Consider the following 22101-nt stretch of genomic DNA (forward strand, 5'->3'; position numbering starts at 1 on the left):
TGAAATGCCTTGCAGTTCTTCTCATTAACAAAACATTAAGCAAGAGGGAGGAGGATAACACTGGAAAGGAAAAACAACCTACAGAAAGCTCTAGAATGCTTTTGGTTGTGCTGAATCATTAGATACAATGCAGAAGCCTCTCTTACTGAGGAATTCGGTTCTTCTACTATTTTAATTTTTTTTTTTTTTTACTGTAAAGCATTTTCATCTACTACTGGAAAATTTGTCCTCTGATCCTTGTTTCATTTGCTCATCTAAATGCTAATGATTTAGAAATGGCATTGTGAACACTTTTTTAAAGTGATGATAAATTAATGTCATTCCTCCAGTGATAGAGTATAAAGACATTTCCATGATTGTCCTAAAAATGAATGAAATTGATCTTAATTTGGGTTTAGCTTTTGAATCTGTTTTAAATATTGCCTGTCTTCTGAGACTTAGTTTTGGGTTCAAAAAATCTTAGCTGGAGAAAGAAAAAGGGGGAAAAATGCATCCTACAAAAATCAAGACTTAATGATCAAGGCTTTGAACTTGTGACTTTCTTATATCAAATTTCTAGAGCCAGAAACCTTACCTGAGAGCTGTTAGTGTAGTAAAAAGTGGGTATATATTGCTGAGTTGTTCTTGGCTCTTGGAGGAGAGATCCTGTGTGGCAGCTGGAGCTTGTCTGGGAATGCCTGTGGGCTATTCAGTGCTTTGCAGAGTATGCAGACTGTTAATTGTCTGTCCTGGAATCAATGTAAAGGTTAAACATGTGGAAACTGCAATACAAGTATCCATTCTCCTTTTTTTTTATTATTTTTTTTTTTTAGCCATCCTGCAAAAGAAATGGTTATGGATGACTTGGGGAAGTTGGGTGTTCATGAAGCTGATCATACAATTGGACTCATTCAGAACCTCAATGGAAAATCTGGTTCATGGACTTTTGAGGAGTTCATTGATGTTGGAGTACATTCCAAGTCAACCAAACTGAGCTCAGACAGCATCTCTGCTGGTAACTGTAATCAAAACTTGAATGATGCTGCTACAATACCTTCTAGTCCCAAATTGGCTTTTGAGGAAGATGGTGCAGTGAATTCATTGACCAAACCTATAGATGCTTCATCAGGTAATCCAAGCTGACTTCCCTGTCTCTCTTCCCCTGGCTAGGCAATTCACTTCCTTGCATTTTGCTCTCCTTGCCTTAACTACAGCTTCTTATTTTCAAGGCACTTTTTCCAATGTGTAGACTGGAGGGAAGGCTCTTTAGTGCTTTTAACTTGAATCCTGTCAAAAGGAGTCACCAACTGATGCCTCTTTAGGGACTTGATAAGGCCCAACATTAAGGCTCTTCCAAAGACACAGCTGAGCCCTTGTGAAGTTCCAAAAAGCATTGAAACTCCTGTGTTGTACTTTAAGGTTTTTCTAAGATATGTTAAATGGCACATGTTACTTTTGAAGATACAAAATAGTTTGAAAGGTGTCTGATGTAACTCTACCCCAAGGCATGTTCTGTTTTTGATGCTGACCTGCATGGTCTTACAAGGTCTCTTCAGACTCTTAGCAGTGTGTTAGCTGTCCTCTCTATTTACTGTACAACAGTCTTTCACTTCACTGAGGCAAATAACACCAAGCTGAAATTCCACAGATGGTTGTGTTGCATTTTGGGAGGAGTAATAAAGCTGTACACATACAAAATATTCTGAATTTTCTGAAAGAGGCAGGGCTGCATCTCAAGGCACAGGTCCTTGAGCAGCCAAGCCCTGCTGCAGTGCAGTGCACAGTGTGTCAGAGCAGCTTCAGGGAGCCAGTTCATGTCAGACTGGACTTCTCTGGTGCTGGAGCCAAACCTCAAAGGGCTGTTTTCACAGGAGATCTCTTTCCATGGGATAAATGACTGTGTGATCAGTTGAAGTGAATGCTAGTGGAAGAACAAGCCTTGCTATCCACATTTCCTTCCAGTGATGTGTAGCACTTTCTTTGATTAAAGTGTAGCACTTTTCTAGAGTGAACTGTTTCCCGAGTCTCCTCTGTCACTCTGCGTCTTGTGAATTTTAATTCCATGGGCACACCCTGATGGAGGCTTCCCTTGAGGCCACAACAGGCTGGGCCATGGGAATAGACAAATTTCTTGTGGTTCTGCTGATCACTTTTTGTTGTGATCAGACTCATTAACTTTTTAGTGAAGGAAGTGTGGCCTTTTAATTTTGAACTTGAAAATTTTTAGACGTAATACAATTTAAGAATTCTGTACATAACTTGGAAAATGAATATTCCTGTACAATTAAAGAAAATCTACTGTGCAGGTTTTGGACTGTGAGTGACCAAGTGGTTCTGTGCTCACTCCTGGATGTAGACTGACAGTGATGATGGATGCATGTGGCATACACACAGTTATGATGGTTAAATGTTTTCTTCTCTTTGCTCTTTGGACAGAACTGTGAACACTAGAGACCTGGAAATAATCTGATTGCACTTCAGTAATCCAGTGTTTTCTCAAGTACCGAAGGCCTTGTTTTGAAAAGCTGCTTGTTTACTTTTATCCATCTTCAAGTTTGCAAAAAACACCAGGGGAGGGATGACAAACTTAATTTGCACCTTGAAACATTTCAGGGAAACTGTTGTGCTAATGTTCTTTTTTTTTGTTCGTTTTGCTAATTGTTAGATGAGGTTTCCTAGTTCAAATATTCCTTGTTTCCCCTTTGCAGTAACCTGATTGAGTCTTTTTTTTCTTTTTTCATATCAGTATCATGTAGAACATGCCACTGGAGGCTCCTCAGTTAGCTGCAGACTTTGCATATTTCTAAAATGATCTTGATGAAATAAAAGACTCAGTTCATGTTAAAGCTGAACTCCCTTTTTAATGTCTAGAAAAATGTTTCTGCTTGTTGGTTCATGTGCTATTTAAAAATGCAAAATTGAGTATTTCAGTTTTGAATGGAGAAGAAAAACTCATTATTATCTAATGTGAAAATATTGGCAGTTTCAAAATGCAAGTGTTGTACCATCACTAATATGTTTTGAACTATTGGCAAACATCAAAACATTTTTTCAGCATGTGCTCTAATATATTACAAAAATGTTAAGTCCCTAGATTTGTCTGTTGGTGTAGTTTAAGGTGTCAGGTTTTTAAAAATGTTTTCCTTTTGAATTACTTATTTATCTACACTTATGGAAGTATTATTTTATTGTGTACATAACAGTATTAGACCATTGAAGTCATGTTTTGTTCTTGTTAATTATTCTAAGTGTTCCAGTTCCACCTCTATAACAGTGGCTGCAAGCTGCATATATATTTCCCTTCCCCTGAAGCCTGCATTAAATAATCTATTTAACCTGAACTTGCCTGCTTTTTTCAGCATGAAGAGATTAACGAAGCATCTTCTGAAAATTGCTACTAAAAGTAATAATGCAGCCTTTTCTGATGTCTCCTGTACCAGACAGACTGGATAGGTGATGACTTTAAAGAGCAGCTGTCTCCAAACCTGCTGCAGCCCACTGGCTGCCCCCCAGTTGCAGGGATGCATGGAGCAGCAGCTGTTTGCAGTGGGTTTGCTGGAACCACCCCTGTTCTCTCCTCGACACCTCAGCTGCAACAGGAGCCCTCAGCCTTCTCCCTCTTGCTGTTCAGAAATACTCTAGAACTGTTTTAGACTTTAGAGCAGTGCCTTAGGTAAAAGGAAGACTGTATTTTTGTATGATAGCTGTTTGTTCTGGCAGAGACAATCATTCTAACAAAGATGCTGATATTTTTTCTGTGCTGAGATTTGTTGGATGATCTGATCCAGCCCTGTGTAAATACGTGCTCACAGTTAAATAAACTTTGCAGTTGAACAATGCTTTATTTCTGGAATGTTGAATGTGACCTTACTAGGCCTCTCCAGCCCTTGCCATGCTGACCTGCCTTGGGATGCACTCTGGTGCTGCTCTAACTGCTCCAGCTGCAGATTCCCTAACCAGCAGCCTCTGGCAGTTGCATCTGTGTGGTTGAGAGGGTTTGCACTAACATCTCCAGCTCTTGCTGTGTTTGTCCATGTTGATGGCATGATCTGAGCTGAGGAATTCTTTAACCTGCTTTTCCCTGCCAGCCTTTGCCTTTCCCCTGCAGCAGCAGCATCTCTGTGTTGTGAGGGTGAGTCCAACAGTGGAACAGTGACCAGCAAGATGCTGCCTTTTCATTTTTGGTAAGGGTTCTCTGTCAGTAGTTGAAAGGGAATGGCTGGAGAAGATCCAGTTGATAAAGTTTTACTGTTGTGGAAAAAACCCTTTCCTTAAACCAGCTTTCAGGTTGCTGAAGCATGGTAGATCTGTGCATGAGCAGTGGCTGTACATATGCTCTCCAAAGGGCTTTTTCACACAGGCTGTTTCTGGCAGATGGTCCAGTGTCAGTTATATATTAAAAAAATTAATTAGTTTATGGAAATAGTTCCTTTAGTCCTCAGATATTTAAGGGTGCAATGACAGCACAGCTGACTCTTATTTTGCCAGTATCAATGTAGTAGACTTGGTTTCAGTAATTCACCCCTAAGGCACATCAATCATGTAAGATGGCAAAATGATAAAAAAAAAAAAAAAATGTCCAGACTATTGATTCCAAGCAGGCACTATTCTCACTTTTATTCAGTCACTAAACATACACTGACATGATAGGAGAGCTAGCCTTGTCTGAGCTATTTTTAAGGCACTGTAAATGCATGTGCATGTTGTAGGTGAAAGATTTACTACTTGTTAATGGATTAATAATTGTACATAGACAGCCTTGTTTAAACAATGATATAAAAAAAGCTGATGAGGAAAACTTGCAGGCAAACCATGCGGAAATCAAGACTAAAACAAGTTTATGGAAACTTAACTAAGCTAAATGTCACTGCCAAAACATTGTTATCTGTAAGATGAAGCCATTCCGTACATGTGCTGCAATGTGGTGTTGTAGAATAAGCTAAGGTATTTATTACTTATTAATGATGTGGTGTTTGTTGTGTATCTGTACTTGTAGAAGCATAACAATGGATCCCTCTGATCCCAGGTGCAATCTTTGCATCTCTGTGTTGGAGTTGCATGCCTTGTCAAACCCACTTCAGTTAAGTGCCAAGCTTAATCATATACCAGATAAGTTTAAAACTAGATTTGTTTTAGTTTAAGCCACACACAGATGATGCAGTGTGTGGATCTCTCAATCTAACAGCATTTCAAGCCTTCATAATAGGAGTTACTTGGAACCAAGGTTAGATTTTTGCAAGGCTACATGCTTTTGTACTGCAGGAGCTTCAAAAGTCAAACCCAGTATATTGAGGCTAATTTAGTGCTTACACTAAAAAGGAAAAAGTTAAAATTGTCAACATGCAAAAACCTGCTCTTTTACCAGGACTGTTTGGGAAAGCAGGGCTTTAAACTCCATCTTACATCTGCTCATTTACAGTCGTTTGGGACACTCAGCACAATAAATTTTTCCATTATGGCAAACAAAGCGCTTGTTGGCCAGACCACGGGCACACTTTGTGCATTTGAAACAGTAATCGTGCCAGGATTCATCTTCGTAGTTAACCACACTGGTTCCTCTTCCAAATCCTGCTAGGAGAGAACACAATTATAGGACGGCGATAGTAGCTTTGCCTTGGCTGGGTTATCCCACAAGCAGCACAGCCTGCTCCTGCTGCCCCAGAGCTGCCCCAGGCATGGCTTTGCTGCGTTGTGTTTCTTGGAGAAACAAGTATCTTAGTTAGCATAAGGCTTGTCTCTGCACTGAACTTTTCTCCTTGGCTCCTTTCTCCAGTAAACAGTCAAGGAGAGATGTGGAGCAATAAGAGGTTGGGATATAAACACTTGTGGGCTCAGATCCATGCTCTGAAATGCAGGATGGAAGGTGAGCCTCATGGGACTGGCAGGACAGTGCTCACATTTCAGGGCTGAGCTCTGTAATCCAGTGAGTTTTAAGTGTAAAGTACATCTTTTATTGAGGGGTACAAATGTCCCTTTGGGGCCACAAAACACCACTCGTTCTAGACTTAAGGGTCCCAAACTAAGATATGGGTGGGAGCAGTTCTGGCAGGGGGAGTTTTGAAGCAGGTAAATTTGAGACATGCAGAGGCTGAAGGGCTCAGTTACTAGCTCAGCCTCCATCCAGCACAAGCACGTGGCTCAGAGTCAGATCACATGTAAAATGCTGGGATTGGGCTTGGGTTACCAGACCTGCTTCTGATGTTACCCATCCCTGGGCTCCCTGTCTTTGGGGCATCACTGTCCTGACCTTCAGCACCCACTGCCCCCAAGCTGCAATTAACCCAACATACCTGTAATAGGATTCTTGCATCCAGCACACTTCTTGGCAACACACTCCTTGTAGCATTCGACGCAGTAAAACTGATCCTCCACAGCTGTGAAACGCTTCCCACCCAGCTGCTTCTTGCAGTTGGAGCAAATGAAACACTCGGAATGCCAAGGCTGTTCCTGGTAAGTGAGGCCTCCAGAAGTGATGGGCTGGGAGGGGAAGGGCAGAGGTGTGGTTGAGAATCAGCAGGGGAGAAGAGAGCTGACACAGGCACAGGGTGCAGGGTAGGAAAGCTTTGTCATGGAGATCTTTCCAAAGTTTGCATCAAAATTTAACTGCACAGTGCACTTGAGTCCCTCTAACCTGAAATCCCACATACCTGGCACTTTGATAATACTTTCTTTTACCTGCAGTAACTGAAATTCCACACTAATCAGTTGCAGGAGTTGTAAAACAGCTACTGTTTCACTTCTTGACTATTCAGTACCACTATAGAGCTTAAACAATCCCCAAGGCAAGTGCAAGACTGGTATCACTTGGTTTCTGCAGTGTTGCCATCAGCTAACCCAACCACCCCTGCCCAGATCTTGTAATGCACAGGAACCATCAGCTCTCCCATCATTCTGGCACCAATTTCTCGGGAAGAACATCAGCATTGGTACAGCTTCAGCATGGTCTGCCTGCAGGTTCACCCTCCCAGCTCCCAAAAGCAAAGGAGGGCTGGTTCTGGCAGCTGCCTCTGCAGATGGGAAGGACTTACATTCTTGCACTTAGCACAGGTCTTGGCAAACTTGTGCTCATGGCAGGAGACACAGTAGAATTCATCACCCTTGGGGAAGAAGCTCCCAGATCCAATCACTTGCTTGCACTGGCTGCAGGTGAAGCAGTCCTTGTGCCAGACCATCTTCTTGTACTCAACATTTTGGTCTCCTGCAACAGGTAAAAAATCAGTTGTCCTGTGAGATTTGAGGCCCGTGGCAAACCCTTCCCCCTGTGCAGTGTAAAGTCTCCAGGCAAGACCTGTCCATAGCTATGCCCAGGATTCCTCTGGAATGCAGGCAAGGGATGAGCTGGTAGTTTCTGTATCTGGTTTTAGCCAGGGCCTGCTAGATTTTCTTAAAATAGTTATCAGATCACCTGCCTGAGCCTTTTAGGAGCTTGATTAACAAGCAAAGCTTTTGGTAGAAGTGGTTTAAGAGTAACATAAGGGCAAGTTACCCACATGAGGGTTAACTGTAAAGCAGCCTTTCAACACCTGAATAAAATAGACAGGTGAGAGCAACAGTCCAAATTTACTACTCTGAGGTGCCCCAGCTTCCCACTGTGATGCCCAAACCCCTAACTACACCCTCCACAGCCTGATAAACCACCCTGGTTCTGCCCTAGAGCACAACATGACCCTCAGCCCCCTGCCACTGCACAGTACCTGCAATAATGGGCTTGAAGCAGCCCTTACACCTGGGTGCATCCTCAGCAGCAGTGCAGTTGCTGCACCAAACCTTGTTGTTCTCCCTCAGCATGAAGGGCTCGTTGACCAGGGACGTGTAGCACTTGAAGCAGCGGAAGCAATTGTCGTGCCAGTAGCGGTTCTTGAAATGCAGCTCCTGGAGTGAACACGAAAAAAGGGACAAAGGGATGAGAAGCTTTTCTCTCCCCCTGAGCAGCTCTAAATCTAAGCTCATGTCTCAGCAGGCTGGGCAGTAAAGGATGGAATTGTTGTTCCTAGGTTTGTCTAATTCAGTGGGTAGGGCTACAGCTGCTCTTCCAGCACTTAAGGGAAGGACATTTAACCAAACTGACACAATCACATTCACTTTGGACTTTCAGGGGGGCAGAAGATGCTTCAAACCAACAGCTTGGAGATTTGAAGTTCTGCCAGTGTGTGCTTCTCAGGTTCTTACTTTCCCTCTTGTTCAGGTGTAATTATTATTGCCATAAATGTTTATCTGGCCCTGAAGGTACACACTAATGACTTCCATCATATCATATTTCTATACATAAGCAACAGACCAATTTCCAGTTTTCATGGAGGTCAAAACAGTTTCAACCACTATGCTTGCAGATATTTGCAGGTCCTGCATTTGTGTTTCTTCATGTGCTGCCTGCTGTTCTGGTGTCTGAACATCAGAGATACTATTATAAATTAACATAAGGGAAAAAACCCAGCAGAACCATCCATCTTGCCATCCAGCTGCTCTCTCTATGTATAAAGAACTCTTGATTTCTATCAGGAAGCAATAAGCATCTGACAAACTGACAAAAATCAGATGAGTTTTGCAGGCCCTATGCAGGCTGTGCAATTCAGCATTTGCAGCAGAATCCAGACCCTGAAAGGAGCTCCTGTGCCAAAGCAGCCACCATGAGCACCCCTGTGCACGCCCCAGCCCGCTGAACCCACAGCTGGATTCCCAAAGAGCAGGCAGGAGGGGATCAGCACTTCCCTCTCCCCACCCTGAGGTGCTCTCACTGACCTTGGAGTCGGCCCCGATGGGTTTCTTGCACTCGGTGCAGGTGTTGGCGCAGAACTTCTCGAAGCACTTGACGCAGCAGTGCCTCCCCTCCTTCTGCACGTACCGCTTGCCCTGCAGCGGGTCCCGGCAGTAGTGGCAGTCGAAGCGCTCCGACATGGTGCCCACGGTGTAGCTGCCAGGACCTGCGGGAGCACAGCAGCTGAGGGGACAGCACTGAGCCCCGACAGCTCAGCAGGCTCAGGGGTGAGCTAGAGGTGCTGGTGCCACACTCCTCAAGGGCTCCTTGATAGAGCAAGCAGCTCCAGCTGAGCACAGCAATCTCAAAGCAGACTTTTCCCCATCCCCTTGTAAGTGCAAGGATGCTAGATTGGTTTATTTACCAAGGGTAATGGCACCTAAGCTCTCCCTGGGAGCCTCTTAGTTCATTACCACAGGCCTCAGTGAGGTCCTGGCTGAGGCACCACATCCCTTGTGTGCAGAAATCACCAACAAACATGAGCAGAGTGGAATTGTTTCCATGTTTCCAGCCTGAACCCACAGCCAGCTGCAGCCCTCCAAGGCCTTTTGTGCTGGATAGCTGTGCAGCTTCCAGCTGCCTCTTTTCACCAGGCTTTCACATATCAAATCATAAGGAAAAAAAATCTGCCTCCATGGAGAGATATTTTTCAGTTCACACCATTAAGGCTCTGCCAAGGTCTGATGTTCCACCATGGCCAGGGAGCTGTCAGTGGGTGTGGGGAATCTTTGCTGGAGGATTTTCCACTTTGGCTCACACTTTCTCCCCAGACACCCATCCCTTCCTGCACTCCCATTCTCCTCCATTCCATCCCTTCCTCAGCAGAAGCCACCCACACTCTTGTGAGAGGGCTACAAGGGCTCAGGGAATCCTGGACTGGTTTGGGTTTGAAGGAACCTTAAAGATCATCTTGTTCCAACCCCCTGCTATGGACAGGGGTGCCAGCCACTACATCAGGTTGCTTAAAGCCCCATCCAGCCTGGCCTGGAGCACTTCCAGGGAGAGAACATATAAGTTACAGAAGTACACAGAGACATCTCTCCATTTCTGCCTCTGCTACTCATGTCCCCAGCACTGCAGAGCCCATTTCCCAACACAGGGGACACAGCCTTGAGCTTTCTGCATCATCACCAGCTGTGTGGGAAATGTGGCTGTGGTCTGGAACAGAGACTGCCAAGAGGAAATGTCCTCTCTTCCTGATAGAGCAGCAGCATCAGCACAGAGCAAGGAAGGGAGAGAACAGAGTCAGGCCATACAAATTGCTGCTGCCTCCATCACCTTGGACCACCCACCAGCCCTGGGGCTACCTTGGAGCCTGTTCCTCACAGAGCTCAGGGGTACAACAGTGCTTATTCCAGCCGTGCTGCTCCAAGCCAGCACAATGTGCCTTTATAAAGCAAACCAGTCTGGGTTTTGGGGTGCAGGCAGGGTGTGCCACTCCTGGCTGTGCCCTCACAACAAGGCAGGGTCAGTGTGGGCTCACCCTTGGCTGCAGGATGCTCTTGGTCTGCCCTGTTATGGCCTAAGGGCTGTTCACAGGATTGGCATGGACACTTCCCCACCCCAGCAATTCCAGATGTACCATCAGCTACAGGGCCCAGCCTCAACAGACCACACCAGGAAGAGCCCCACACTGCTGGGTACACACCAGAGGGCTTTGCCATCATAGCAGAGCCTCTGCCTCCTCTGGGCCAGGAGGAGTGGGACTCACACTGTCACCTGGCAGGCTTTGAAATCCAGGAGTCACACACTGCCTCCTCTCAACAGCATAGGGCCAGAACAAGTTGAAGGATTTAGATTTCAGAAAGTAGGACAAAGAGCCCTAAAGAAAAGTTTCACATAGGGAGGCTGCAGCAGGGGTGGAGGCTCTGCTCACACCCTATTCCTTCCCCTAAAACTGACAGAGGCAGGCTGGAGGCTGAGCTGGTAGGAATTGTACTGTGGGGGGGACAAGATCTGGAAATATTCCCTTGGCAAGGCCAGGGAATGCCATGTCCTGCTGACAACCACACCAAGGGCTTTGAGGTACCTGCTCAAGCAAATGAAACAGATAAACAGCTGAGAAACATGGAAACTATGTGAGCCACCACCAGCTCTGCAGAGCTCTAGCAAGCAGGTGGGTTTTATTTGGAAGAAATGCAATTGCAGAGTCCAGGGCAAAGGGTATTGAAATGTCCCTGATCTCAGCTTTAGGGTTGCTCTCAACCTGAGCACATAATCTTGAAAGTATGGCTCAGGGAGCAACACAAGCCTGTGTTCCCATGTAACTCATCTTGTGCTAATGTGAGACACATTTATCACAGCAGCTCTGGAGCTCCACAGGCAAATTAACACTGGGGTGGCAGCCCCCAGTCTGGCTGTGCACACAGCTCCTGCCTGCCTCCTGCATCTCACACACCAGAAACTCCCCCATACTCAGGCAGGGGCATGAATTTGCTCCCAGCTTTTCCAAAGACTTTCTATCATTCCTGAATTCCTGATCTAGAGCCAGGAAAGGCACCTCTGCCCCCTTGCCTGCAGTGAAGATGCAGTGGTGGCACTGCCCCTGTAAATGTGCTGGCTGCTCGTGGCTCTGTTCACCTGTGCCAGGTCTGGAGCTCACATCAGCCAGACCCACAGCACCCAGGCTATGGTGCACAAGAGCCCTGACAGCCACCAGAGTGGAGCCCCAGGCCAGCAGCAGCTGTGCTGGGGCCACCAGATTATTTTCCCCAAATGGAGTAAACATCTGTGGACACTTCAGAGCTCAGCTTCATTTAGTATCCTTTAGCTGGTTCCCTCAGCAGTCCTGTCCCCTCTCATGGAAGGTAAACAGCAGATATTTCTTGTGCTCTGTATAAAAATAAATGTATTTCTAAAGGCTGCTTGGCAGCAGGTCATGGGTTTGGAGTTGTTTATCTCTTTAATAACCTGTTCACCCTCCAGCTGCACCAGGTCCCCACAGCATAACTTTCCAGAGCTTCCAGGTATATTAACCCTGGCCTGTCTTCACTGTCTGAAAAGTAGACAAGTTATAAAACTAAGGGTACACTGGGTATATGGGGAAATCATTACATCCTCAGGGTCTTTATTTAGTGCCCTCATCATCCCTTCCTGTATGAGCAGTGCAGCAGCTGCTGTGCACAGAGTAGGGATTCACACCAGGGTACAACAGTGCTACAGCAACCCAAAACCAGGGAAAACATTCACCAACTACCACTAAAACCCAGTGCACTGAACCTCTGTGCTTCTTTTCACACTGCTGTGCTTAAAATGACAGTGATACAGATGTTTTAGCTTGGAAGTCACTTGAACAGGAGTTTCTGTGGCTGCATCCTTACACCAGACTGTGGCATCTCTGGAGAGCCTGGTCAAGACTCTCTTGTTTAGCCCCAGGAGAATCACATCTCCTGAGGACATGCATTGATCCAAACCCCATGTTAGCTTGGCACTGAGGCCACAGAATGGGATTTATAAACCAGAGGAGAAGTATGGACAGGCTGGAACTATTCCCCTGCCAGGCATGTGCAGAGGATTGTTCTGCTGGAGAGAAGCAGGTGGAAACAGATAGCAGAGGCAGCTGGGGAGAGGGGTAAATGCAGAATGTGCCATCCTTAAATAGCCTAGAAGACCTCAATAGGAGATGAAGAAAAATACAACCATAATTCCAGAAACTAATCTCTCTCTAAGCAAGGGATCCCTGTCCCACCAGCCCTGGCAGGCTGCTCTCTAAATGTAGCTCTCTGATGGATTTGGCTACAGCTGGAGGGCAGAAGGCCAGGCCAGTGGCCTTCTCAGATATCAGGGTGTTTGGCACAAAGATCCACTGGAATACAACCCTAACATTTACCTGACCACAGGGGTGCCAGTTTGCCACTTGTCCCCTGAAAGCATCTTCTACTTGACAAAGCCAGCCCTTGGACAGCCACACCTCCCATCCTGCAGACATCTCCAACACTCAGCCCCAGGGGCTTCCCTGCACCTCAAGGGGTACCAGCACCAAGCAGTCACAGAGGTCACTGGGGCCACATCTGCACCCTGCAGCATGGCCAGCTTTGGGATGGAAAGGGTGCACACCTGAGAAGTGCCACCCCACACAACCCCTGCCTCCCCCTGGGCTCCTGCCATCACCCTGGCTCATCCCACTTCAGCCAAAAACCCAAAGCACCATCACAGTGGTTTGCACAATAAATAGAACCAAAGCTTTCAGGGAAGGGAGCTGGAGCACAGCTGATAAGCAAAACACTTAGCACAGGCTCTGTGTTAATGTCTCTGGGGAATATGTTTAAATGTGATAAACCTCTAAGGAAGAACTTGAAGTGTAGTCTCTAAACACAACCAGAGAAACTGTACTTACACTTTACAGATTATTCTGCCACTTAAAAAAGAAGATGAGCTTGGAGTTGCTAACCCTCTGCCCTACACAGAGTTGCATATGGAAGAAAAAGTGCTTTTTGACTCTCCATTAGTTTTCTTTTTCCTCAGCAGACTGAGTGCACAGCCCCACACTGCCAGGCCCTGGCTGCACCTGCCTGTTTCAGATGAGTTCTGGCAGCCCTGCTCTGTCACCTGAGTTACTATTCTCAGCATTCCTCTATGCAATGTCTCATGGTTTGCTATAAATACCTGGGAAACCCTTAAAAGAAGAGTCCTGTTAATCCCAAATGCAAAGTGACACTCAGGACTGAATTGGCACAAACATTTGCAAAGCCCAAGGAAAGACAGAAATCTCCTGTAGGTCATTTTTGCTGGGAGGGCTGAAAATACCAGAGCTGTTCTCTCCCATTGCCAGGCTGGGGCACGTGCAGTCTCATACTCTATAATTCAAAAATTAATCTGTTGATAAAAGGAAAGCTTCTTTATTTAGAGCAAGAACAGCTCCAAGTTCCTCAGGCAGTTGCCAAAAACATTCCCTATGGTCCTATTGCCACCATGTCTGAGCTCATCCCAGTCATTACTAAATCTTCACAGTTCCCTAGGGAAGTAGGGACATGCTGTTTATTAAAAATCACTGGCCCAGCCCCACAAACACTTCCCCAGGGATTGCTTTGGCACTCAGTGCAGAGCCCTGGGAAGGCTAACAAGGCACCACTGCCTTAAGTAAGGCTGAGCACTTTAGGCAGAGTTTAAGCAACAAAGTCCAAACCTTTCAAAACTGAACAAATCCTGTTCAGTAACTAACTCTGTGGCTGCATTAATTTTGTTCTTTGAGATTCCCCAATTATATTCCCAGCCAATGCCCCACCTCAGCAGCTGGATGCCCTCCTCACACCCAGGTGCTCCCAGGTGCCAAAATGAGATTTCCTCCTGCTCTGGAGGGTTCAGCCCCACCCTGAGCAGGCACTGTGATACCCCCACAGCTGCCCTGGGGTTCCTGTGGTCTGCAGGATCAGGCACCATGCTCTGACTGTTTGGCTGCAGCTCTCCAACCTCAGCATCTGCTCTGAACACCCTGCAGCATTTTCTATTACAGCACAGCATCAAGTCTGGGAGTTCTTGTCCCAGGGGACATCCCCTGTGGAAGATGAGAAAGAAAAAATTATATAGCTGGGAGTATAATGGAAGGATGCTACAGCATTGGTGAGTCTTTTGGGCTGAAGTTAAACACCTTACATCAAATGACACCTCAGAAGTCAGATTTTACTCACAGGGGTGCCCTGCATAACATGTATGTGCATCCACACAAATCCTGAGCAGTTTTGTGCTCTGCAAGCAGCCTCAGTTGTGTGCCCTGTCCTGGGAAGCTGAGAGCAAACTGTGCCTTTTCTCCCCAGTTTTGAGGAGGCTCTCTGTCCCCAGGTCTCATGAGCAGCCCTGGCTCCTGGTGTGCAGCAGCTCAGCTGGAGGAGCTGTGCCCCAGATTGACACCTTCTCCCCAGGGACACCCACCTCAGTGTCCCACCAAGGGATGAGTGGCACTGCCACTGTACTGTGAATACACCCTGGATGTGCACAAAAACACCTTCTAAGGGTGAGACAGGCTTTCAAAAATCCCAAAGAGCTTCTGATTGCCTTCAGCTGCAGGGCTGGAGGGACAAGTCAGGATGGGACAGCACAGCTGCATGCCATGGAGACAATGTAAAATATGATCTCAAGATTCCTGTCAGTGTTAATGGAAAAATTAACATTTTCTTATCACTGGTAAGGGTCAGACCATCTGAACTAAAAGACACACAGAGAAGAGGGAATAACCACAAATTTCCCACCAGAGCAAAGCAAACCTTCAAGATTTACACACTGGCCTCCCCTCTGCTCAGGGTTTTTCTGCTCACTGCAGTAAACTTGAAGCAAGGAGGAGCATTATCCCCCCTTTTAACCAAGTCTTGTTCAAATAACAGCTGAGCCCAGCCTTCCCACAGCAGCACATACAAAAACATTTACCATCCAATGCATTTTACAAAATAACCAAAGCCACCACCACCACTCTGCTCCAGTACCAGTCTCTCCCACTGGCTATCAGCCCATTTGCCATCAGGAGTTACAGCTGCAGATTTCTAGGTTTGAGTCTGCATTCAAAGTTTTTTTCTGACATAGAAGCCTCTTAGCAAAACCCTCCTCCCCATTTACCAGGAGTACTCCCTCAACACCTGGCAGCACATCCCCTCTACCTGTGTGCCTGTGGAAAGCCATGGTCAGCAGCCCAAAGTCACCAGCAGCCCCTCAGGTAATGGAGTTCAGAGTCTCCAGGCTGATAAGGAGCTGCCCCATTTGATAACATACATTTAAAGGGAGGCTATTAATATGGACAGGACTCCTACCAGATGTCCACTCCCCTCCCCAGAGATCACAACCTTAATCCCCCTTGGAAATTCTTACCATTTTAGGTGATCTGAGGGAGAAGAATAGGATCCTGAGACCTCTAGGTCTCTGCAGGCAACAGTCAAATACCTGCCCAGCTACTCAGCACCCAAATTAGTCCCAAAGGCAGAATGAACTCATGAACTTGACCCCATGCTGGTAGTATTTGGCCTTGGCTTTAGAGTGAGATTGTGTCTTGTAACAGTCCTGAGCTAAATTACAGACCCAGCATTGCTGCTGCTCTGTCATGCTGAAGGGAAGAGGAGGATCACAGCCCTGTGGGGGCCTGCAGCCCCAGGAGCCAGCAAAGGGATGTCTTCTGGCCCAGAAAGGTTGTGGCTGTACCCCAGGGGCCTCAGCTGGCAGCCCACAGAAGTACCAGCACCTCCCTTCATGGTGGGTTGGATTTGCTCTCTACATGGAGGCTGTGCTGACCTTTCACTGCCATTCTTGCTCCTTCACCAGCTTCTTCCTTAAGGAAGATCACAGTATTAACTGCTCAAAGGGAACAAATCCACGAGAGCAGCACTTAGAAAGATGGGTGTCATGATATGGAGCACTCCAGCATCTGGCTGTGCCTCTGTCCCCTTGACTCAGGGAGCTCTCAGGAAGATCCAGCTCCATGGCTCCAGCTGAGCTGTTTCCACCCAAGCCACAGCAGGCAGGGAGGGAGCTCTGGCTCGGGGTCACTGCTGTGGGGACCCCCAGGCTGAGCAGCTCTGCTGTCCCTCTGCATGATGCAAGTGCTGCTGGCAGTGCTCAGGGCTGGGCCAGGGACGCCCAGCTGCTGATCCTGCCTCCCCACTGACGCACTGCACGGCCGTGGGAAAGTCACTGACCCTCCCTGACAGCCACTGGGAAGAGCCAATGTTTATCATTCCTTCCAGGGAGCCCATCCTGGGGGTGTCTGGCCTCTGAAGAGCAGCCCTGCTACAGGCAGGAACATCTCTGCAGCCACACACGTGCACAGTGCCCATCCTGAGCTGGGCTTGGTGACCCTGAGCCTTCACACCCATCTTAGCACCCCAGCTCAGCATCCCACCAGCATCCTCACACCTCCAAGTTCCCAACACAGCCTGGAAAAGGCCACTCTTGACAGGATGCCATTCCAAAAGAGCACAGCATGGATCCACTGCTGCAGCAGATTGAGGCTGGGAAGCATGCTGAAATACTAATGCACTGAAACACTCTGGCAAGGAAAAACCCAATGTTATTCTGCCCCAGCTCATCTATAAACTCCAGCAAATTGTTTGCATAATTCAGATGGCAACAGGAACCCTAACAACTGGTATTTTCCTGTTCTAATCTTGCTGTGCACAGTGTAATATTTACAGACATGAGTTCATTTTTGGCAATGCACATAGAGTTTGCACCATTAGCCATCCTCATTCCTTTCTAGCTCCCTGCACAAAGCCCTGGCACCCTCCCACCCAGCTGCCATTTCCTTCTTTCCCCAGAATGCCCAGGTATTTCCATCAGAAGCCTCTGCTCCCATCCTGGTGATGGAGCAGTGCCAGCAGTGCCATGCCCTGGCTGGAGGTGGCTGCAACCAGCAGAGCTTTGGCAGCTGCAGAGGGGTGTGCAGAGCAGGGATGGACACTTGGGCATCACAACATTTCATGTGCACAAACACACGTGTGTCCACAGCCCCACAATGGGATTGGGCTGGAGGAGAGAGCAGAGGGAGGAAGTTTGGCCAAAAAACCAGGAGGAACATCCAGACCTGTGGAAGCCTGTGGAGCTCCCTGGCACAGCTCACTCTGCAAAGCCCCTGCTGATCCCCCAGAGCAAACCTGAATTCAAAGGCCATTTTGGTTACATCTTTGACCTCCTGGTCCAGCAGCAGGAATGGAACAACTCTACTGCTGCTCTTGGTTTTTTGCCTGGTTTTAAGCAGATAACTTTGGGCAATTTCCCTTTCCTTCCCAAGTCCCTCCTCACCCACACAAGCCCAGGTGATCAAACACAGCAGTGGTGCAGGTGTAGCCAAGTGCCAAGGAGAGACATCAATGCCCCATGAAATGTGTCAAGGAGCAGACACCTCCTGGAAGGAGAGAGTGCCCCAGACTGGAGCTGTGCCAGCCCTGCCTCAGCCCTTCTCTGAGTCCCAGAGGGAAGAGTGCTACAAATACACCAGTGAGTGCACAGCAGGGCATAGCAGGCTTGGGATGACATGTTTTTAACATTAAACCTGTCCTGTAGGTTTTCCAGGGAGCTGTCCTGGACACACTGATCCCACCCAGCTGCAGAGCAGCATGGCTGGGGCATAGTGTCATCCACTCTGATAAACAAATGATTCATGTTGTGATTTCCAGAGTATTTTCTTGCCCTAAGAATTCTGCCAGAAAAGGTCTGGGTCTCTCAGCTTGCTCACACATCCTGCTGTCATTCAACAGGCAGAAACTCCTAAAGAGAGCTGTTCTAAGCCAGGCATTGATGAACTATTAGTCACCAATATCAAAGAAAGCAGCAGTAAATACCAGCAGCAGAGCACCTGTGCTCCTCCTAAAGTAATGCTGTGCCTCCTGCTCCCATACATGCTGCTGGCAGTGCACAGTGCACCTGCACAGAAGAGCACACTGCCATTCACCAGGCTTCCCATAAAATGAGTTCCACACTGCTCCCTACCCTTCCTGTCCTGAGGCCAGATCAATTTTTAGTTTAATTTTATATATCTCAGGTTGCATGCATGTGTCTTCCCACAACAGAGCACTCCTGCCCATCAGATCTCAGCTATAAACTTCCTTGCCTCTTCTGAGGCAGAAATAAAACCATTTTTAAAAAGCATTTCTTTGTTTGTTTTAGTATAGAGACAAAATTTACAGGAAAATCACTGTTTAGAGAGCTGTGTTTGAGAGGAGATAGGAAACAGATACAGCTTTCTTTTCTGCAAGGAAAAGATCTTTGCAGTTGTAGCTGATCCATCAGAGAGGCATAAGAGGCAGCAGTCCCCAGTGGCACAGAAATTCTGGGCAGGTTTGGCACAAGGACTGACCCTGGGGGCTGATCCAGCTCTCCCAGAGCTCAGCATCCAACATGCTCCCTGCTCCCAGCACTGGCAGCAGGCACTGCAGAGCCGTGTTTGTGGCTCAAATCCAGTGTCTGTGGCTCAAATCTAGTGTTTGTGGATCAAATTCAGTGTCTGTGGATCAAATCCAGTGTTTGTGGATCATCTGGAGAGGACTCCCAGGGGATGATGGCCCCTGGTCCTTCCAGCCAGAGACCCTGCATGACACAATCACATCTGAACCAGAACGGGAATTTTCCACCTCATCCTTTCAAAACTGGACATTTTCTCTTTGAAATATCCCCAAAATGCTCCAGAAATCTCAAATCCAGCTCTGTGTACAAGGATGTGCCTCGGCAGCCCTGAATCCCTGAACTCACAGGAACACAAGGCAGAGAACAGCCAGGATGTGCCACATCCAGAGCAAACCAGCAAGGACATCACTGCAGTGACAGGGCAATGAGCACCCCAGGCACCTGGGGAGCCCCTGGTGCTCTCAGGGAACCACCTCACAGGGATAAGTAGAGAAGGAAAATGGCAAGACATGGCAAAGGCAGGATTCTTCCATGCTGAGCTCCAGCTCACAGCAATGAGCTGAGCCTTTCAGTGCCAAGGGAAGATTTTTGGATCAGCTGTGAAGGTTGGGGTAGAGGAGCTGGGAATAGATTTATAAGGAAGCAGACACAGGGTGGGCAACACTCAGGAGCTCAGATACAGTGTGAGTAGAAACAAAAGGTGGAAAAGAACACAGGATAAGAAGAGTGGGGGGGGAAATGGGATAAGGGTGTAGTAATAGGAAGGAATGGTCAAGAGATAACAGAGCTGGAAATAAAGGCACCTGAAAAAAAGCAAAACCAGGAAGAGATATAAACCAAATCTTTCCCATCTGCCTCCATCCACAGGCTGGACTGTTTCCAGGACTATTCCCATGGCAGCTCCAAATTTATTTCCCTGCTGCCATCTGCTCTGTGGCTCCCCTCCACACACGCTCCCCACTGGCACTTCTTCCATCACCTGTTGCTGACATGGCAGACCTCTCCCTGCTGCTGGGAGCCGAGTGACACTGAGCCCTGGGGGAGTGGCTGTGCATAAATCAGGAGCTGCTTTGTAGTCCCAAAGCTTTGTTCAGCCCTGTTCCCACCCTGGCTGTGGCAGGGTGGTGGGATGAGGCACCAAACAGCCCCATGGCAGCCCCAGGCTCCAGAGAAGCCTGGGGAGAGGAGAGGCTGCAGCAGGTGCTGGGCAGAGCTGGTTTTGAATCAACTTCAGAATAAAGGTAATTTCCTCCTATCCCTGCTCCTCTTTCTTGCATTACAGGTAAGATGCCAAGGCTGTATCTCCCAGCACCAAGGATGCTCAGTGCTTGCTGCAGTCCCACAGTTAGAATTAGACCTTCAGTGCAAACTCAAAAAGGAACAGCCCCAAAAGGATGAAGATTTTTAAAGACAGATGTCTCAGTCTTCAAATGCTCTTGCTGAAATGTAAACTGTGCTTCTCTTCCCCGCTCTGTCTCCCATGTTCTGCTGCTGTGAGCGTGCAGGCACTGCTGCCCACAGCCCCCTCCATGGACTGCAGATGAGCACCACAGGTGTGACCATGGCCATGAGGGTCATACAACCCTGAAAGGAAACAAAAACTTCCTCTACTCCTCTTGGGACACAGGCCCACATGTAGTGCGAAGACTGGTCTGATGATTCAGAAGCCTCATTAGAGCACCAGGCCCATAACTGGGCTAAAAATCTTCAAATACTGCATTGACCTCTTCCTCCCCAGCAGCCCTACAAGAGGGTCATGCACAGACCCACCCAGCAGGGCTGTGGTGACTCTCAGTCCTTTCTGCCAGGTGATGTGTCCTGGCAGGGGCCATGGGGCCAACCAGCTGCATCATAATTCAGTTATTTCCCAGTTTATTACCCCAAAGCTTCACCCTTAGGGCAGTGGAGCTCCTTAGGGCCATCTTGGCCAACTTTAGGTCTTTCTTTGTTCGAGTTTAGTTGCACTCATGTGAGAGCCAAACATGAGGCAAATATTTGCCAGTCACAGCTTTGCCCTCATGGCTTAGCCCTGGCTTCAGAGCTGAGAAAAATAACTCAAGTCCCTGTCAAATAAATACCACAGTGATCCAGCAGGCAGCACAGCAGTCTTTCCCAGGACAGATGAGGTGTGAGGAGCAGGCACAGCAATATAATCCTGCCATACCCACACAATAAATGCTCATGTCAGGGCTTCACCAAGCAATGAGTGAGCCATCACTGAAATAGTATTTCACAGGCTCTCTGCACTTGTAACAGCTCCCAGTTCCTTCTCTGGGCACAGCAGCTGGGTGGGCAATGCTCTGCCTCAGTGAGGTTAAACAGCTCACTGTGGAACTCATGGAAGGAAGCTCAGCTACCAGTTTGTTTCACTGCTTGAAAGATGGGCCATTCCTTGGAAACCTACCTACTAGGAGTCCAAAATTAGCAGCTACCAGACATCAGCTGCAACACACACACTCTCCAGCATCCCCTGACACCCTCCTGTTCTCATTCAACAGGGCCTGGCACAAGGAAAACTCACAAGGTGGGTGCTGCAGGCTGTGCCCAAGCTCTTCCTCCAAAGTCTGGGAATGCTTTCCTTGGGATGTTTTCTAGCAAAATTCCAACTTCCCAGGAAGCTGCTGGGCAGGTGTCTCTGCAGACCTCCATCCTCTGCCCACACAGGACAGTGGCCAAGCCAAATCCCCCCCCCAGCAGAGCTCTGTGGCACCAAAGAGCTTTGGTATTTCCCCTTTGAGATCTTGATGTTCAGGGGAGGAGAAGAAAGGACTGTTTGTGGATGGATTGTGACTGTGGCAAAACATCCTCCAGAAATTCAGCATGTGAGAAACACTGAGGATAGAAAACTTCAGCTCAGCTGGTCAGAGAAGGGCAAAGCAAAGCCCCCAGAAAAGGGCTGGCTGGTCAAGGGTGAAGACAGGCCACCTCTTTGATGAGGACATGCCCTTCCAAGCATTGGCATGCCAGCTGGGAAGACTCCCTGGCATCCAGCACACCATCAAAGCACTGCCTGAACTTGGCACAGGCCCTCAGCACTGATTTAGAGCTGGCAGAGCCAGCATTGGCACATGCTTTTAGCAGGAGAAGCAGCCCAATACCCTGGGCAGGACAGTTGCCTCGAGCAAGATTAACATTTGGCTGTGTGCACCCTCAGCTGATAGCCAGAGCTGGTGGCTGAAAGGACCAAATCACCCTTGTTATGTGGGCATTTTAAAAATAACCTTTCCCAAAGCCCCCCAGTGCATAGCCCTGTGTCTGTCTCAGCTCCAGGAGCTGGAGGGGATCAGCTTGCAGGGCTGAGGGGTATTTTTGGGCACTCTGACTAATTGTCAGGACATATGCTGAGCATTCTTTACAAGGAAAAACAAAGCTGCAAAGTCTCCTCCAGCAAGGCCTAAGGGATTGGGTTAGTCTCAAGAGTTATTTTCATAAACCTCTGCTTTAGGAAGGTTTGATTTAACCTCCAGCTTCAGATAAGTGCAGTTTAAAATGGAAGAAGAGGTCAACTCCCTTGCACCCCAACACTCACCACAGAGGCTGGGCCACAT

General features: G+C 47.6%; 2 protein-coding genes across 22 annotated transcripts in view; one reads left to right on the top strand and one right to left on the bottom strand.

Annotated features, from left to right (window-relative positions):
- MAP7D3 (MAP7 domain containing 3) overlaps positions 1 to 5508 on the top strand; it is a 44475-nt gene extending 38967 nt beyond the window's left edge. For 13 of the 20 annotated variants that reach the window (XM_079318858.1, XM_079318873.1, XM_079318862.1 and 10 more), the window contains one exon: positions 813 to 5508. In XM_079318858.1, the coding sequence (XP_079174984.1) occupies positions 813 to 1122 (310 nt within the window). In that variant the 3' untranslated portion in view covers positions 1123 to 5508. The remainder of the gene's footprint in view (positions 1 to 812) is intronic. The other 7 variants (XM_079318874.1, XM_079318876.1, XM_079318859.1 and 4 more) reach the window with 3 other exon arrangements.
- On the bottom strand, positions 4571 to 15472 carry FHL1 (four and a half LIM domains 1). Of its 2 annotated transcripts, none has more exons than XM_079318928.1 (6): positions 15322 to 15472; positions 8719 to 8900; positions 7674 to 7851; positions 7008 to 7177; positions 6270 to 6456; positions 4571 to 5550 (listed from the first exon to the last, which is right to left on the bottom strand). In XM_079318928.1, the coding sequence occupies exons 1-6, from the start codon at positions 15341 to 15343 to the stop codon at positions 5393 to 5395; spliced, it is 897 nt and encodes a 298-aa protein (XP_079175054.1). In that variant the 5' UTR covers positions 15344 to 15472; the 3' UTR covers positions 4571 to 5392. The 2 variants fall into 2 exon arrangements, with proteins under 2 accessions (XP_079175054.1, XP_079175055.1); XM_079318929.1 differs by having other exon boundaries at positions 4571 to 5547; positions 15322 to 15471.
- Between the last annotated feature and the right edge of the window lie 6629 nt (positions 15473 to 22101).

Source organism: Erithacus rubecula, assembly GCF_903797595.1.
Source record: "Erithacus rubecula genome assembly, chromosome: 15".
NCBI lineage: Eukaryota > Metazoa > Chordata > Aves > Passeriformes > Muscicapidae > Erithacus > Erithacus rubecula.

Bases quoted from the DNA above. Each gene is read 5' to 3' on its own strand.
- FHL1 (XM_079318928.1), bottom strand. From the start codon at position 15,343: ATGGCTTTCCACAGGCACACAG. The intron at 7,178-7,673 runs GTACTGTGCAGT...TACCTGTTGCAG, and splicing joins CTTCAAGCCCATTATTGCAG to GAGACCAAAATGTTGAGTAC. The intron at 6,457-7,007 runs GTAAGTCCTTCC...TTCCCCTCCCAG, and splicing joins CCTGTGCTAAGTGCAAGAAT to CCCATCACTTCTGGAGGCCT.